At 47.3% G+C, this 16,647-nt stretch overlaps 1 protein-coding gene across 5 annotated transcripts in view; it reads left to right on the top strand.

Moving 5' to 3' along the window:
- Positions 1–7,379, top strand: part of KLHL18 (kelch like family member 18) — a 55,943-nt gene extending 48,564 nt beyond the window's left edge. For all 5 annotated transcript variants that reach the window (XM_030306382.1, XM_032591852.1, XM_030306376.1 and 2 more), the window contains 3 exons: positions 938–1,042; positions 3,044–3,155; positions 4,147–7,379. In XM_030306382.1, the coding sequence (XP_030162242.1) occupies positions 938–1,042; positions 3,044–3,155; positions 4,147–4,533 (604 nt within the window). In that variant the 3' untranslated portion in view covers positions 4,534–7,379. The remainder of the gene's footprint in view (positions 1–937; positions 1,043–3,043; positions 3,156–4,146) is intronic.
- The last annotated feature ends 9,268 nt before the right edge of the window (positions 7,380–16,647 follow it).

The following is a 16,647-nucleotide window of genomic DNA, read 5'->3' on the forward strand; positions in this document are numbered from 1 at the left end:
TAATCTGAGGAGAGTGGGGCATGGTAGACAGCAGGGGAGTGGGCTTGTCGCATTTAGATAGGAAGCATGCCTCTCCCTGGGCAGTCTGGAAAAGCACCCGACCTCCCCAGCCACAGCTGCTCATCTGTACAGTGAAGATGGTGGTGCCTCCTTGCAGGGTGTGGTGAGGGTGGGAGATAGCAAGCCTAGAGTACCTGCCCTATGTCGTAAGTGCACAACAGGAGACTAGCGTCACCCACTGAGACAAAGTAGGGGCCAGCGGGGCCACATCTGTCATGAAAAGACATCTGTCAAACTTCACAGCGAATTAAATAAAATCAGGCTAACACAACAAACACGTTGAAGGCCTATCACGTACAAAGCACCATGCTAAGCACTGTCAGAGTCACACAGAGGAAGACCCCTGTCTTCCAGGAGGTCCCCACTTGTTGAGAGGTGACAGGTGCCAGAATGTAGTGCCTGTGGGTGGGAGCTTTGGCTTGCTCAGCACTGTGAATCTAGTGCCTGGGATGCGAACCTCCTGAGTACCTCATGGGATCTGAGGAGTGAATGAGTGACCACAACCAAGCTGTGATAAAGAAGCTGTCCCTGGCAGCGAGGGGCGGGAGGGACGGACTCTTGCTGAAGGATCCAAGATGGCTTTTTGAGCAGGAGAAAGAGGAATTTGACCTGGGCCTCAAAGGTGATGAGACCCTGAGCACAGCAAGGTGGAAGGTGAGCATTTCAGACAGATCGAGGACTGAGAACGGGCCCCAGAGCGAACCCTGGCAGGGGGTACCACACGGCAGCTTCTTTCTTTCCCCCTCAATTTTACACCTTTACTTAGTCACACGTGTGGGATTTAGGTCTGCTCTAGAAAGAGGCATCCCCCAGGGAGCATGAAAGGCTGGCCCTGGAAGTCGGAGGCCCATCTGGATGACAGCTCTGTCTTTTTCAGTGCCATGGGGACGGTCGTGCTGGACGGGCAGATCTACGTCTGTGGGGGCTACGATGGCAACTCTTCTCTCAACTCTGTGGAGACCTACTCACCCGAGACAGACAAGTAAGGACTCCAGCTCCCAGGACAACTGAAACTTGTTAAACAGAGTATAAAGAATTAGACCTGCAGGATAGAGAATATCCTAGTCGCCTTTTCAGCCCATATAGTACCTTGCATATAATAAGTATTTAATAACTTTTGGTTAAATGAATGAAGGACTGAATAAATTTTATTTTACTTTATTTTTTTTAAGTAAGCTTGCACCCAACATGGGGCTTGAACTCATGACCCTGAGGTCAAGGGTTGGAAGCTGTACCAACTGAGCCAGCCAGGCTTATTTTATTTAGTTTTTTAATTTTTTTGATTTGAGAGAGAGGCAGAGGGAGAGAGAGAGAATCCCAAGCAGGCTCCACTCAGCATGAAAGCCCGACATGGGGCTCGATCCCACGACCCTGGGATCATGACCTGAGCCAAAGTCGTGAGTCAGATGCTCAACCAACTGATCCATCCAGGCACCCATGGATTGAATAAATTTTTAAAACAGATAAGTCTGTGTAGATAGCTGGAAATGTTTATTTAATCATCTATACCTCTTTGTTAAATCAGCCCATTTTTTAAAATCTTTATTTATTTTTGAGAGAGAGAGTGCGAGCAGGGGAGGAACAGAGAGAGAGGGAGACACGGAATCCGAAGCAGGCTCCAGGCTCCAAGCCATCAGCACAGAGCCCGACGTGAGGCTCGAACCATGAGATCATGACCTGAGCCGAAGTCGGCCACTCAACCGACTGAGCCACCCAGGCGCCCCTAAATCAGCCCATTTAATGGAAGTGCAGGTGAAAGGGGATAAGAAATAAATGCACAACACTTTCCAAAGCAGGATAGGTATGACTCGGGTAGGATGTGATTTAGAGAAAAAAAAAAAGTTATATGGTCAAATAAGCTTAGAAGACATTGATGTATGTACCACTAGAGTTCCTATCTTTCCATAAAACATACTAACATTTTAAAGACTGAAAAATTCTGCAGTGAAGAAGTCTGTTCAATCTCATCTTACACAACGCCTGTCACCATCTTCCTTTATGGAATACTTGTTGGAAAACAACTGGCAAGGTTAGCCCAAATTTTTCATTTCAGTATTTGAATCTTCTCAAAAGCCAGTTAGTTGATTCATCAGAATGCTTTTCAGCCAATGTTCCATTCACTTAACCAACTTACTATGTATCAGGCAGCAGGCTGGGTGTCTGAGATCCTAGCAGCCGGTCTGCAGGGGCCACAGGTGCATCGTGATTCTCCTACCCTGGGGGCGTCTGTTTGGAGCTCTTGGGTGCAGGGTTGGGAACACCTTCATCTTTACTGTGGCTGGCAGGGAGAGGCAGGGTGTCAGGGTTGACTTCTGAGAGGAGACCCATTATGGATAGTGGGAGATGCGCATTGTAGGCAGGGAACAAAAATAGAGGCCCAGAGGACAGCGAGTGCTCAGTGTGACCGAGCAGCCAGCATGCATGGCATATGGCAGGAAATGAAAGTGAAGTAGATGGGGACCAAGAGATAAAGAACCGCATAGGGAACTGGGACTCTGCCATGGAGAAAACAGTAAGGAGCCACTACCGGGGTGGGCTGCATAGGGTTGGGATGGGGAGGGTTTGAAAGCCAGGCCACCTGTAAGGAGGCTGTGGCAGGCCACCAGGTGAGAGGCCCGAGCTAGGGCAGAGGTAGCAGGGATGGGAACGAGCAGTGACTACCAAGGCAAACCAGCTGGGACTTGGTGACCACAGGAATGTTGATGATGAGGGAGAAAAGACCATGAAAACACTGAATCTGAGTATGGCGGTTCAATGGCTGGTGGTCCCATTAACGAGACTGGGCAGTGCAAGGGAGGTGCAGATCTGTAAGGGAGAGGGGCCTTGTTTGGGACGTGCTGATTTTGAGTGCCTGCAGAGGTGGGGAGGTTGTGCGGGGTGAGAAGGAACACTCCACGCTTCACCCCAGCCCTTCTGAGCTGTCCTGGGAGGACAGCAACGCCGAATCTCATGCCCCCCCCCCCCCTCCGGCTCTTCCCTGAAGGTGGACCGTGGTGACCCCGATGAGCTCAAGTCGCAGTGCTGCTGGGGTGACGGTGTTTGAGGGCAGGATATATGTGTCGGGTGGCCACGACGGTCTGCAGATCTTCAACAGTGTGAGTCTGGGCTCCCCCTGGGCAAAGGGTACCCACTCCTTCCATTTTTTTTTTTTTTTTTTTTTTTAATTTTTTTTTTTTTCAACGTTTATTCATTTTTGGGACAGAGAGAGACAGAGCATGAACGGGGGAGGGGCAGAGAGAGAGGGAGACACAGAATCGGAAACAGGCTCCAGGCTCTGAGCCATCAGCCCAGAGCCCGACGCGGGGCTCGAACTCGCGCACCGTGAGATCGTGACCTGGCTGAAGTCGGACGCTTAACCGACTGCGCCACCCAGGCGCCCCCCTCCTTCCATCTTTGAGAATGATTTTGAAAGGCAATTCTTTGGAAGAAACTCCAGCCTTGCCGTAGCTGGGTAAAGCGTCATCTAGTGAGGTTTCAGGCCATCTGCCACGTGCTCTGAAATTCTTCTGAGAATGGGAGCCAGTGCACACAAAGGAGGGGTAGAGTATAGCCATGCCAGCCCCACCCCACCCTGTCCAGTTCACAAATGCTTCATGAGACCTGGCAAAATCCCTGCCCAGAGTAGGCGCAATTATACACAGTGTGAAGTTTCAAACAGTTGTATTCTGGATGATTTGTTTATTCTTTAAAATAAACATTTATTCTTTAAAAAGCGAACAAACAAAAAAACTCTCAACCGCCATCTAGTGGTAGATCCATGGAGTTGCTCAGTCCTGTGGTGGAATGCACTCTGGACAGGTTTCGGGAGACCCTGCTCTCATCCCAGCTCTGTCACTACATAGCAGTGTATCCTTGGGCAACCCCTTTGTTCCCTGAGATGTAAGACAGAGGGGGTCAGATTAAGTGATCTCTCTCCTGTCCCATCCGCCCCAGAGCAGGTGCACAGCCAAGGAAGCAGGGCATGGGAGCCAGGGCACACACTGGCCTCTGACTGGAGTCTGACACCATGCAGGTCACCGTGCCCTGTGAGGTCGCCCTGCGGACTGAGCTTCGGCTCTGACCCCCGTGCCTCTGTCCCCAATGCAGGTGGAACACTACAACCACCACACAGCCACCTGGCATCCAGCGGCCAGCATGCTCAACAAGCGTTGCCGGCACGGAGCTGCGTCCCTGGGAAGCAAGATGTTCGTCTGTGGGGGCTACGACGGCTCGGGCTTCCTCAGTATCGCTGAGGTGTACAGCTCCGTGGCAGACCAGTGGTGCCTGATCGTCCCCATGCACACGCGCCGGAGTCGGGTCTCCCTGGTGGCCAGCTGTGGGCGTCTCTACGCTGTCGGGGGCTATGATGGACAGTCAAACCTGAGCTCGGTGGAGATGTATGACCCGGAGACGGACCGCTGGACATTTATGGCCCCCATGGCGTGTCACGAGGGAGGGGTTGGCGTGGGCTGCATCCCCCTCCTCACCATCTAAGGCAGAGGCAGGGGATGTGGCGGGGTAGGGATCTGGTACAGGTACAGGCACTCCCTTCCAGGGACAGGCCCCCTTGGGAGAGGTGGTAGACCAGGGGATGGGGTAAATGTGAGCTTGCTGGAGGTACAGCCTTTCCAAGTGCTCACAGCCTCCCTCACTGTGCTGCCCTTGTGACCTTCAAGCCTAGGTCACCAAGATGCACAGAGTGGGACCGAGCCCCTCCAGGTTCCACAGCTGGTGGCATGGGACTACTTTGCTGGTCCACGCGTACACAGGCTCCATCCAGGTCGGCCTCCCACCTGCCACTTGGCGGAAAGCCTGCCATCTGACGCTCTTCCTCGCCTGCTGTTCTGGCCACGCGGCGGCCAGCTTGCAATGGGGTAGCTGCAGCGGCCAAGACTGCTGGAAGCTGGGGTGTGGCTAGGGGAGGAAGGACACTCCCCAGGGGCTCTCGTTGCCTGTGGCGGTGCAGCCACAGCAACATGCCCGTTGCACACAAGCACCTCCCTCTTCCATCTTAGGGCACAGAGGACTGTGTCTTCATTGCTGGGTGACCAGGGAGAGCAGAAGCTTTTCCTGAATTTTGGAATTTTAACGAGGCCTTTTTCATCTTGTTCAGGAGAAATAGAAGGAGAAAAAAGATACTTGAAAGAAACCGAAAGATATTTAAACAACGAAACAGTTGAAAGAAACTGGAAAGAAAAATACCTTTTTTTAAGTGAACATTTTTTGCGAGTAGAAGGCATTAGAAGACACTAAAGGCAAATGTGAGTTTAAATGGAAAACTGCCCACCACGAAAAAGGGCGGGCGGCATCCACTCCCACATTCGGGTCCCAGGGTCCTGAGGCCTCGCACAGCACTTGGGGTTGCCTCTGAGCCCTCGCGTGTCTGGGGTCAGTACGCTCTCCACTGGTCCTCTAGCAAGGTGCTCATGGGGTTTGTACTCACACTCACCATCAGAGGACTTTTTTAATCGTAGGCTTAGTGAATCGGCTCAATTACGGCCACTCTTCTAGGGGAGAGTTTCCAGCTGGTCGCTAGAGGCTCCAGGGTGCCCCTGTGGTCACCTCCCACTGCCACCATGGCGCTCACTCAGACTCTCCGCCCCTACTTTCATTCCTCATATGACCAGCAAGGAGACAGCAGGTCTGGCCAGATTCTCGCCCGTCTATCATTCTCGGATAGTTTTCCTCATTGCGATACTTCTGGGGCACATTGACCATTTGTACCTCTAGAACCTAACCAGGGACTTGGTCCTTCCACCAGCCATGGCTGGCTTGGTCCAGTAGCCTCGTCTACCCTCCAGTCCACTGCTTCTCCATCCACTCGCCAATTCCAGGGGTCTGGCCTCCCTCCAGCCCTTGGCAGACCGACCAGGAAGGTGGACCTTTACACTCAAGTAAAGCTGACTTTATGGCAAAGAACTAAAGGCCGAAAGAATCTCTTGCTGCTGCAAAGAACAGATTTTATATTTCTTCTTCTGATCTTAGCAAATGACCTCTTGAAGAGACTCCATGCTCCTTCCTCCTCCTCCCTGAACAGGACCTTGACGTCACACAGCAGGGCCTGAGCAGGAGGACACTTCTGTTACCAGTGCACTGGGCAGTGGGGCTGGGCTTCAGCTGCTGCTGCCAAAACCTGGTTTTCTAAACTGCTTCCAGCACAGACTAAACGAGGACACAGTTCCTTTAATGCAAGACTGGGTCTTAGGATCCCATTCTCTGCCTGGCTGGTCTCCTGTCCCTTGCTGCCTACTAGGGTGGCCTGGAAGCCTGTTCAGAAAGGCACAGTGTGGATCCTGAGATGTCTTTTCCACCCCCACACCACAAGGTTTACGAGTGTGTGCAATCGCCACGTATCCAGAAGGATGTACCTTTGTTACCTGCCACTTAGGAGCCGGGCCTCTGCTACAAGCACTTGAAAATGATGTTTTTATTTCAAAAGACCCAACAGTCTGATGTAGTTTCACCTGGGCTCGTGGTGGAGCCTCAGCATTTCTCTCTCACTCCCTCTGGGTTTGCCTACAGAAGTAGACTCGGAAGGCGGTTGGGTCTGCGTTTCCTGTTAGAGAGGCGTGTGTCAGTGCTCCTCTTATTATCAGAAGCCCTTTTGTGAACTAGAAGCAGTCCTGGCCATCCCGGATTGTGGAGGGGTTAAGGATCAGTCAGTGGGCTAATGAGGGGGCCTCCCGGGCCCTCAGGATGCTGGCACGGATGTTGCCGTTGAGGCTGATAGATGATTTCCCCACCATCTGCTGCTCTTGTAGTGGCCTTCCTGAGTCCACTCCCACCTCCTGGTGTGGAAGTTAACACTGCTGCACCCGGGGCCAGTGCTTTGATCTGGGTGGGCTGTGAGCACGAGTGAGCCAACACCAACATTTTCACACTCTTCCAGCCGTCGCTTCCTCGGTCTGAGGGGGGTGTTTGCAAATGACTGGGCTGGCTCTTTGGTGTTGGAGCCTTTCCAGTAGCCCTGTGAAAAGAAGAGTCCTCACCCAAGGATGTTGTGAAAAGCATGTAACTAGGAGGTAGGAGAGATGTCATGCTCAGTGGACCTTGGGGTCCAGCCCAGCTGTGAGCACGGGATTGCGGCACTCAACGTCCTTGGGCATTTCCCCTCCTCAGATAACACACAGAGCCTTCTGGGTTTCACCTGAGATCAAAGCCAGGATGGGAGCTGAAGACCAGCCTTTTGGTCACAGAGATGGAAGTAGGTAGAAATTCTTCCTGCCCCCCCACCCCCCGGCAGTTTAACCTTTCCCAGAAAATCTTATTTCCTTTTATTTATAGAACGCATGTCTTTTGTGTTAAGAAACCAAAGAAAAATAAAAAGTACACTCCTAATATCTTCTTGTCCTTTCTTGTTTTATTTTTTAAATATCAGAAGTAAATCATGTTTTTATTGAAGTTCAGTGAAAAGATATATTGGACAAAGTAAAAACATTCCTGTGAAAATAAGGGAAGAGCCAGATGTATAGCAAAATCAGTCTTTGGAGAGACACATGTATGTTTTATTTTATAAGAATGAGTTCGGGTGAAAAATACACGAAAGTCTTCGCTAGCATGTTGCGTATTTGCTGCTGTGCAGATCAGCACTCTTCTTGGATTTCCCCTTTTCTTCGCTCAGTGCCGTAAAACTCCAGAGTTCCCTGGCAGAGTGCGGCTAGCCTGTCTACTGCCGAGAACCCAGACAGCTCCTTAAAACTCTGGGCCAGAGGTGCTTAACTTTGGCGTACATAAAAGTCCCTAACAAATTCTTAAACCACACACTGATTCACAGATCCCTCCTGTGGGACCAACGGCTGGGGTGCAGCTCGGGTACACGGGCACAGGCAGATTTCCACGGTGGTTTGTCCACTCCTCAAAGTGTGAGAGAACTGGACTCCTGTGTTTAATTTCCACTTCTCCAAATACAGCCACATTCCAGAGCTGCCTTCCTGAGATTACACCCTGGTCACTGTGGTTGTGGATGTCAGGAAACTCTTTATTCACACTTTCCCAAAAGCCAGCTACAGTCAGTCCTATCTAGTGGGTAAGGATTATGCTTGAACGGCCACTTTTATTTTTCAAGACTTCAGAAGGGTAGGTCTCTCCCACGTACATCCCACCAGCACGTTTCACACATAAACACTATTGATTCTCACCAGGTCCCCTCAGGAATCCCCACAGGGTAGGTTGCGTGGCTCATTTTAGCATAAAGAAAGAGCTTCAGAAGGGCCGAGTAACTGACCTGATTCATCAGCTAACTTGTAGTGTTGTCAAGAATTGAGACCGGATTTCCACTCAGTCCAGCTTGCCGGAAGGGAACAGCGTCTGACCTTTGCAAGCAGCTAGTCCATCCGGCCTCGTGCTGTGCGTGGTGGGTGGTTGCCTAGTACCGTGACGGACCTTGGAGAAGACTGGGCAGTGAGGGAAAGGGAAGAACTCATCGGATTATAGAGGCAAGCACCCTTGTGCTGAAGCAGAGGAAGCCAGACTATCTGTGGGCTCTGTGCTAGGGGAGAAAAGTCTCTAAAATAAGAGCTGCCCTTTCCATGTAACCTACACCCTCTTGCTCAGAACCAAAGGGCCCATGGGTGAAGAGTGGACTGTGACCTTTATTCAGCTAGATTCATCTGCTTGACTTCCCATGTCCTTTCGTTGTTCCGTGGACTCCTCTCCCCTCACAGCCAACAGCAGAGCCTGCCCCTCTTCACCCCAAAGCAAGCAGCACTGTTTTCTGCTGCTGCTCCCGATCACGTAACATGACACAACCAAAAACTGACAACGGGGGGTCATGCGGTTCTCATAGTGATTACCCCAGACTCACTGTTCCCAATTTCGTCTTTAGTGATACATAGATATTTTTCTCTGTAACGGAGCTCAGTTCCCTATTCTGTTTTTCTACTAGCTTTGCAGTTCAGGATAAAAGCCCAAACTCCATAGCATGGCACAGAAGGCCACCGTGATCTGGCACTTTTTCTCACCAGGTTCCCTGAAATCGTCCTTCAGGGTGTCAGTTTAGATGTCACCCCTGCAGGAAAGCATCTCTCGTCAGCCTGGTGCCCCTTCTGTGTGCTTGTCCCCGCTGTATCCCACCAGGGCAATGGCCTGTTTGCTTGCCTTACCTGGTAGATGGGGTCTTTTGTTGTGTACCCAGCACCAGGCACATAGAGGAGGCACAACAACTGTGTTTCTTGAACTTGAGGACACTCGGGTATATCAGATCCAAAGGTTGCCTAATCATGCTTCTCTCTCTATTCTTCCTCAATCTCCCATCACTAAGTTTTTCATAGTTTTATTGAGGCATAATCTGCATACCTTAACACTGACCCATTTTAAGTGCTCAACGATTTTTATATGGAATTATCCCATTTTAGAATATTTTCATCATTTTGAAAAGTTCCCTCATGCCCACGTGCAGTTAGTCCCCCCTTCACTCTCATCCTCAGGTAACCACTATTTTGCTTTCTATATCTTATAGATTTGCCTATTCTGGACATTTTATTTAAATGGAATCCTATCATATGTGATCTTTTGTGTCTGGCTTCTTTAGAATGTTTTAGGGGTTCATCTATGCTGTAGCATGTATCAGCAGCTTGTTTCTTTTATTGTTCCTGAATAGTATTCCACCGCATGGATACACCCTATTTTTTTTTCACTAATTGATGAATATTTAGATTGTTTCCTGTTTGTGGCTGTTACGAATACTACTAGAATGACGTACAAGTCTTCGTGGACACACATCTTCATTCCTGTTGAGTAGATTCCTAGAAGATTGCTGTCACATGGTAAGTGAATGTCCAACTGTTTAAGAAACTGATGAGCATTTCCAAAGTAGTTGTGCATTCTACATTCCTGTCAGCAGTGTATGAGGGTTCGGGTTTCTCCACAGCCTTGCCAATTTTGTAATTGTCTCTCTTTGATTATAACTGTTCTTTTTTTGTTGTTGCTGTTTTCTACTTTTTTAAATGTTTATTTATTTTTGAGAGAGAAGGCACACACGTGAGCAGGGGACAGGCAGAGAAAGCTGGAGACACAATCCAAAGCAGGCTCCAGGCTCTGAGCTGTCAGCACAAGGCCCACTGCAAGGCTCGAGTTCATGAACTGTGAGATCATGACCTGAGCCGAAGTCGGATGCTTAACCGACTGAGCCACCCAGGCGCCCCTGATTTTAACTGTTCCAGTGGATGTGAAGTGGCATCTCTGTGTAATTTTAATTTGCATTTTTCTGACCACTAAAGATTTTGAGCATATTTTCAGGAGCTTGTTAGCCATATCTTTGGTGAAATATCTATTCAAATCTGGCCCTTCTAAAAAGATGTTTTTATTTTTATTTTTTAGAGAGAGCGTAAGCAGAGGAGAGAGAGAGAATCTCAAGCAGGCTCCATGCTAAGCTATGGTAAGCTAAGCATGCAAACTGAAGCTAAGCATGCTAACTGATGACCCTGGGATCATGACCCATGCCAAAATCAAGAGTCAGACATTTAACCGACTGAGCCACCCCAGTGCCCCCAAATCTGGGTAAATTGGGTCATGTGTCCTATGAATGAGTTGTAAGAATTCTTTACATATTCTGGATACCAATCTTTCACCAGATATAGGATTTGTAAGTATTTACTCCCAGTATATGGTATGTCTTTTCATTTTGTCAGTGGTATCTTTTGAATTGTACAAGTTTTTAATTTTGATGAAGTTTGGTTTGCCAATTATTTCTTTTATGGATTATGCTTTTGGAGTCATATCCTAGGAACTTTTTGCATAATAAGCAAAGATCATGAGGAAATTCTTCTAGAAGTCTTACAATTTTAGCTCTTGTGTAGGTATATGATCCATTTTGAATTAACTTTTAAAAATTCATTTTTTGTGTGTGCATAGATATCCATTTGTCTCAGTACATTTGTTGTAAAGATTATTCCTCCACTGAATTGCTTTGGCATCTTTGTTGAAATCAGTTAACCGTAAATATAAGGGTTTATTTCTAGCTTTTCAACTCTGTGCCATTGGTCTTATGTGCTTGTCCACAAGCCAATACCACATTGATTGTATGGTATTGATTTCTCCAGCTTTAAAGTAAGTCCTAAAATTGGATAATATAAGTCCTTAACCTTGTTCCTTTCACAATTCTCTTGACTATTTTAGGTACTTTGCATTCTCATGCCTTTTATGATCAGTTCATCAACTTCTCCAGAAGGGCCTTCTGGGGTTTTAATAGATACTGTGTTGAATTTATAGATCAATTTGGGGAGAATAGCCATCCTGACAATATAAAGTCTTCCAACCCATGAACACAGAATGTTTGTCATTTGTTTAGATATTTGATTTCTCTCAGTAATATTTTGTCATTTTCAGTGTACAATCTTGTGCTTCTTCTGTTAAAATGTGCCTAAGTATTTTTATTTTTTATGCTATTATTGATGGAATTGCTTTCTTAATTTTATTTTCAGATTTTTTTTGGTGCTAGTTATTTAGAAAAAAAAATTTAATGGTTATTTGTTTATTTTGAGAGAGAGTGCATGTGAGCAGGGAAAGGGCAGAGCCAGGAGAGAGAGAATCCCAAGCAGGCTCTGTGCTGTCAGTGCAGAGCCTGACGTGGGGCTCGCAAACCCATGAGACCATGACCTGAGCCAAAACCAAGAGTGAGACACTTAACTGACTGAGCCACCCAGGTGCCCCTAGAAATGTTTTTTTAAGCTTGATCTTGTATCCTGTGACCTTGCTAAACTCATTTACTAGTTTTTATCTTTATTCGTTTCTTTCTTTCTTTATTTTTGAGAAAGAGAGAGAGACAGAGCATGAGCAGGGGAGAGGCAGAGACAGAGGGGAAACAAAGAATCTGAAGCAGGCTCCAGGCTCTGAGCTGTCAGCACAGATCCCAATGTGGGGCTCAAACTCACGAACCGTGAGATCATGACCTGAGCTGAAGTCAGATGCTTAATCGACTGAGCCACCCAGGTGCCCCTTAGTTTTTATCTTTAAAAAAAGACATGTATATTCTTTGGGATTTTCATCTGTGATATATATAAGATATATACAAGATATATATATTAGATATATATCATCTGTGAATAAAGACAGTTTTACTTTTTCCTTTCCAATCTGGATGCCTTTAATTTTTTCCTCCCTTATTACACTGGCTGGAACCTCCAATACAATGTTGTGTACAAGTGGCAAAAGTAGACATCCTTGCCTTGTTCTCAGTCTTAGGGAGGAAAACGTACAGTCTTTTACCATTAAATATGTTAAGCTGTGGATTTTTCATTAGTGACCTTTTTCAAATTGAGGAAGTTTTATTCTCTTCTTAGTTTGTCGGGAGTTTTTGTCATGAATGGGTATTAGATTTCATCAGAGGTATTTCCTGCATCTATTGAGATGATCATGTGATTTTTATCCTTTAACCTGTTATTATGGCATATAACAGTGATTTTTTAAGATGTTGATCCAGCATTGCATTCCTGGGATAAATCCCACTCAGCCATGGTTTTATAATCTTTTTTCTGTTGCTGGATGTGGCTTGCTAATATTTTGTTAAGTATTTTTCTATCTGTGTTCACTAGAGATGTTTTCTATAGTTTTCCCTTTTTGTGATGTCTTTGGCTGGTAATACTGCCCTCATGGGAGGAGTGAAGTGTTTCTTACTCCTCTGTTTCTGAAAGAGTATGTGAAGGATTGGTGTTATTTTTTAAATATTTGAGCAGTGCCTGGGTGACTCAGTCGGTTAAGCGTCTGACTTTAGCTCAGGTCACGATCTTGCCATTCCCGAGTTCAGGCCCTGCGTCAGGCTCTGTGCTGACAGCTCAGAGCCTGGAGCCTGTTTCAGATTCTGTGTCTCCCTCTCTCTCTGCGCCCCCCCCCTCCCCCCGCTAGCACTCTGTCTCTGTCTCTCAAAAATAATAAACATTTTTTTTAATTTAAAATATTTGAGGGGCACCTAGGTGGGTCAGTCAGTTAAGCGTCTCACTCTTGGTTTTGGCTCAGGTCATGGTCTCATGGTTTGTGAGTTTGAGCTCCGTGTTTTCTTCACTTGCCTGGTGACACCCTGAGGGTAGGCATCTGCTTCTCTTAGGGAGTTGGATCCTTATGGTTCACGAAATTGTTGCCCCTTCAGCAGGGATTGAGATTACCCTCTCTCCCTTCTCTGGTGATGCTCCCATCTCTTTGTCTCAAAGATCATCTCTGTTCTCCACACTTGTACTGCCCACCTCCCCCTTTTTCTTACTTCCAAGTGTAAGAGGCCTTAGAGCTCTGTTCTGGGCTCTGACTTCATCCCATACATTCTCCCCCTAGCTGATCTTGCCCTTTCTCTTGTGTGAAGAAGGCATCTGGAGTCCATCTCTAGACGGGCACAGATTCTCATAGTCACTTGGATGTGTCCCAATATGACCATGTCCAAGTGGAGCCTCAACTCGTCATCCCCTAGTTTTCTCCACCCTAGGAGTGTATCGTTTCTCATCTTCCCAGTTGCTCACTCAGGAACCTAGTGGTGGGTTTCGGATTGGGGAAGGGATGAGAGTCATTTGTCTTTTTCTTCTCCATCAGCTAAGCCATGGCCTAGTTCTGTTGACTCTACCTCCAGTCCAGTTCTGTCTGCTGCCTCCATGCGAGTCCACACCATCAGCACATCCCTTGGAACCTGGATCACTATAATGGTTTCCTAACTGGTCTCCCTGCTTCCACCCTTGTGCTTCCTGCAGTCTATAGGCAGCAGAGCAGCCAGAGTGAAATTGTAAAGCTGTGAATCAGATCTTGTCACTACCCTGCTCAGACCTCTCCAGAGGCTCCCCAGGGCCTCAGGCCCTGTTCTGTTGGGATGGTTTAGGGAGCAGTTCAGACACAGCTCTTGTAACAGATAAGATGTGTGGCCCCTAGAGATGGAGGGCATAGGACACTTAGCTCCTCCACCCCAAGCAGAGCTCTCCTTGGTTCTTTATTTTTTTATTATTATTATTTTTTAACGTTTATTTATTTTTGAGACAGAGAGAGACAGGGAGACACAGAATCTGAAACAGGCTCCAGGCTCGGAGCGGTCAGCACAGAGCCTGACGCGTGGCTCGAACTCACGGACCGCGAGATCATGACCTGAGCCGAAGTCGGCCGCTTAACCGACTGAGCCACCCAGGCGCCCCTCTCCTTGGTTCTTTATAGAGTATTTGTCCAACAGGTCTCGTTGGATCCTCCCAAAGAGACAGCAGGGATATCCCCATCTTATAGATGAGCAAACTAAAGGTGAGAGGGGGAGGAGACCTCCCCAAGGTCACTCAACAATAAGTGGTAAACAGAAAATCAACAGGTAGATAACAAATTGTGATACGTCTATACTTGGCAATAAAAGGAATGAACTATTGATACAACATGAATGAATCTCAGAATAATAGTGCTCAGTGAAAAAGAGCCAGGCATGAAAACAATGTACGCTGTATGATTCGATCTTAGTCCACTCAGGTTGCTATAACAAAATACCATAGACCGGGTAGCTTATTTATTAAACAGAAATTTATTTCTCATGGTTGTGGAGGCTGGGAAGTCCACAATCAAGGGACCAGCAGATTCACTGTCTAGTGAGGTCCTGCTTCCTGGTTCACAGACAGCCAACTTTTTGTTGTGTGCGCCCTCACAAAGTGGGAGTGGAGGTGGGGGGAGGGGACCGGGAGCTCACTGCCACCTCTTTTATAAAGGCACAAATTCCATTCATGGGGACTCCACCCTCATGACCTAACTACCTGCCAAAGGCTCCACCTCCAAATACCATCACTTTAGGGATGAGGATTTCAACATACAAATTTTGAGGGGACTCAATCATCCAATCTATAGGAGCTTCCATTTATATAAAACTCTGGAAATTGGAAGCTAATCTGTAGTGACATCAAGAAAGCAGTGGTTGCCTGAGAACAGCAGGGTTGGGGAAGAGGCAGGGATTATAAAGGTGTGTGAGGAAACTTTGTGGGGTGGTGGATGTGTGTACTGTTCTGATTGGTGGTGATGGTTTCACTGGTGTATACTATGTCAAGTGTATCTAAAATGCATACTTGGAATACATACGTGCAGGTTATTGTATGTCAAGTAGAGCTCAATAAAGCTCTTTTTTTTTTTTTTTTTTTAAAGCAGCAGAACACTGACTGCAGAGAACCTCACTGCAGCTTCTGAGTCCCCAAGGGCAGCTGTGTCCTCTGGGGCTCCCAGGACTGTACGGGGTCCTGGGGGCTCTCAGGACATTGTAGTCTCCATCACACGGGGACAACCCCAGCTCAGCAGCTCCCAAGGGGTGCCTGGTATGTCCTCTGTGTAGGTAGACTTTGGGGTCCTACTTTTGCCATTTGACACAAACACTTTCCTCGACATTCCAGCAGTCCTCAAGATTATCACTGTTCAATTTCTTTATGCATACACTCACCTTATACGGACTCCTTCCCCTTTCACATAAAGAAGAAGTGTGCCTCGCTCCAGGGCACCCCCCACTTTTGTCCTTTTCTGTTCGACTTCTCCTCACTCTCCTACCGCTTGTATCGGTAACCCCCCAACAAAGACCCCTGCTAACACTTATGTATTTTCTTCTCTGTTGTTCTCTATATTCCTACAAACCATCTGTGTGCATCTGTCCACATGTGCGAGGTTTTGTCTGTTTTACAGAAAATGGATTCTACTGTACATAGTTGTTGAGCCTTCTTTTCCTCGCACCTTCTGCCGAAGCTCTGATCTACCCCACGTATTTGTCGCACCGCTCATTCGGCCATTCCGCCAGCCATTCCTGGTTGCCTCTATGTTTCCACATTTTGGCCACTTGGTTTTCTTGAAAGATGTTTTATTTTTTACACCCGTGTCTCTAATTCAGCTGGAATTATTAATAGATGTTATATATTTCTTTCCTCCAAGTGGCAAACCAGTAAGGCCTGCCTCATTTTTTTTTAATTCTTTTTTTTAACGTTTATTTATTTTTGAGACAGAGAGAGACAGAACATGAACGGGGGAGGGTCAGAGAGAGGGAGACACAGAATCTGAAACAGGCTGCAAGCTCTGAGCTGTCAGCACAGAGCCTGACCCGGGGCTCGAACTCACAGACCGCGAGATCATGACCTGAGCTGAAGTCGGCCGCTTAACCGACTGAGCCACCCAGGCGCCCCAGGCCTGCCTCATTTGAAAACTACCCTTTCCCACTGAACTGCACTGCTGTCCTCATCGTCCACATATGAGAGTCACCCTCTCATTGATATACGGCAACCTGGTTCCGGGTTCTTTCGTGACCTTTACCCCCCTTCCCAGACCCAACTCACTGTTCTTTTTCAGTTTTCTTGGCTGTTCTTCAACATTTATTCTCACAAATGAAGTGTTTTTAAATGTTTATTATTATTATTTTTTTTAATTTTAACCTTTATTTTTCAGACAGAGAGAGACAGAGCATGAACGGGGGAAGGTCAGAGAGAGGGAGACACAGAATCTGAAACAGGCTCCAGGCTCTGAGCTGTCAGTACAGAGCCTGACGCGGGGCTCGAACTCACGGACTGCGAGATCACGACCTGAGCTGAAGTTGGACGCTTAACCGACTGAGCCACCCAGGCGCCCCTAAATGTTTATTTTTTTTTTTTTTAATTTTTTTTTTCAACGTTTATTTATTTTTGGGACAGAGAGAGACAGCATGAA

Source organism: Lynx canadensis, chromosome A2, assembly GCF_007474595.2.
Source record: "Lynx canadensis isolate LIC74 chromosome A2, mLynCan4.pri.v2, whole genome shotgun sequence".
Lineage (NCBI taxonomy): Eukaryota > Metazoa > Chordata > Mammalia > Carnivora > Felidae > Lynx > Lynx canadensis.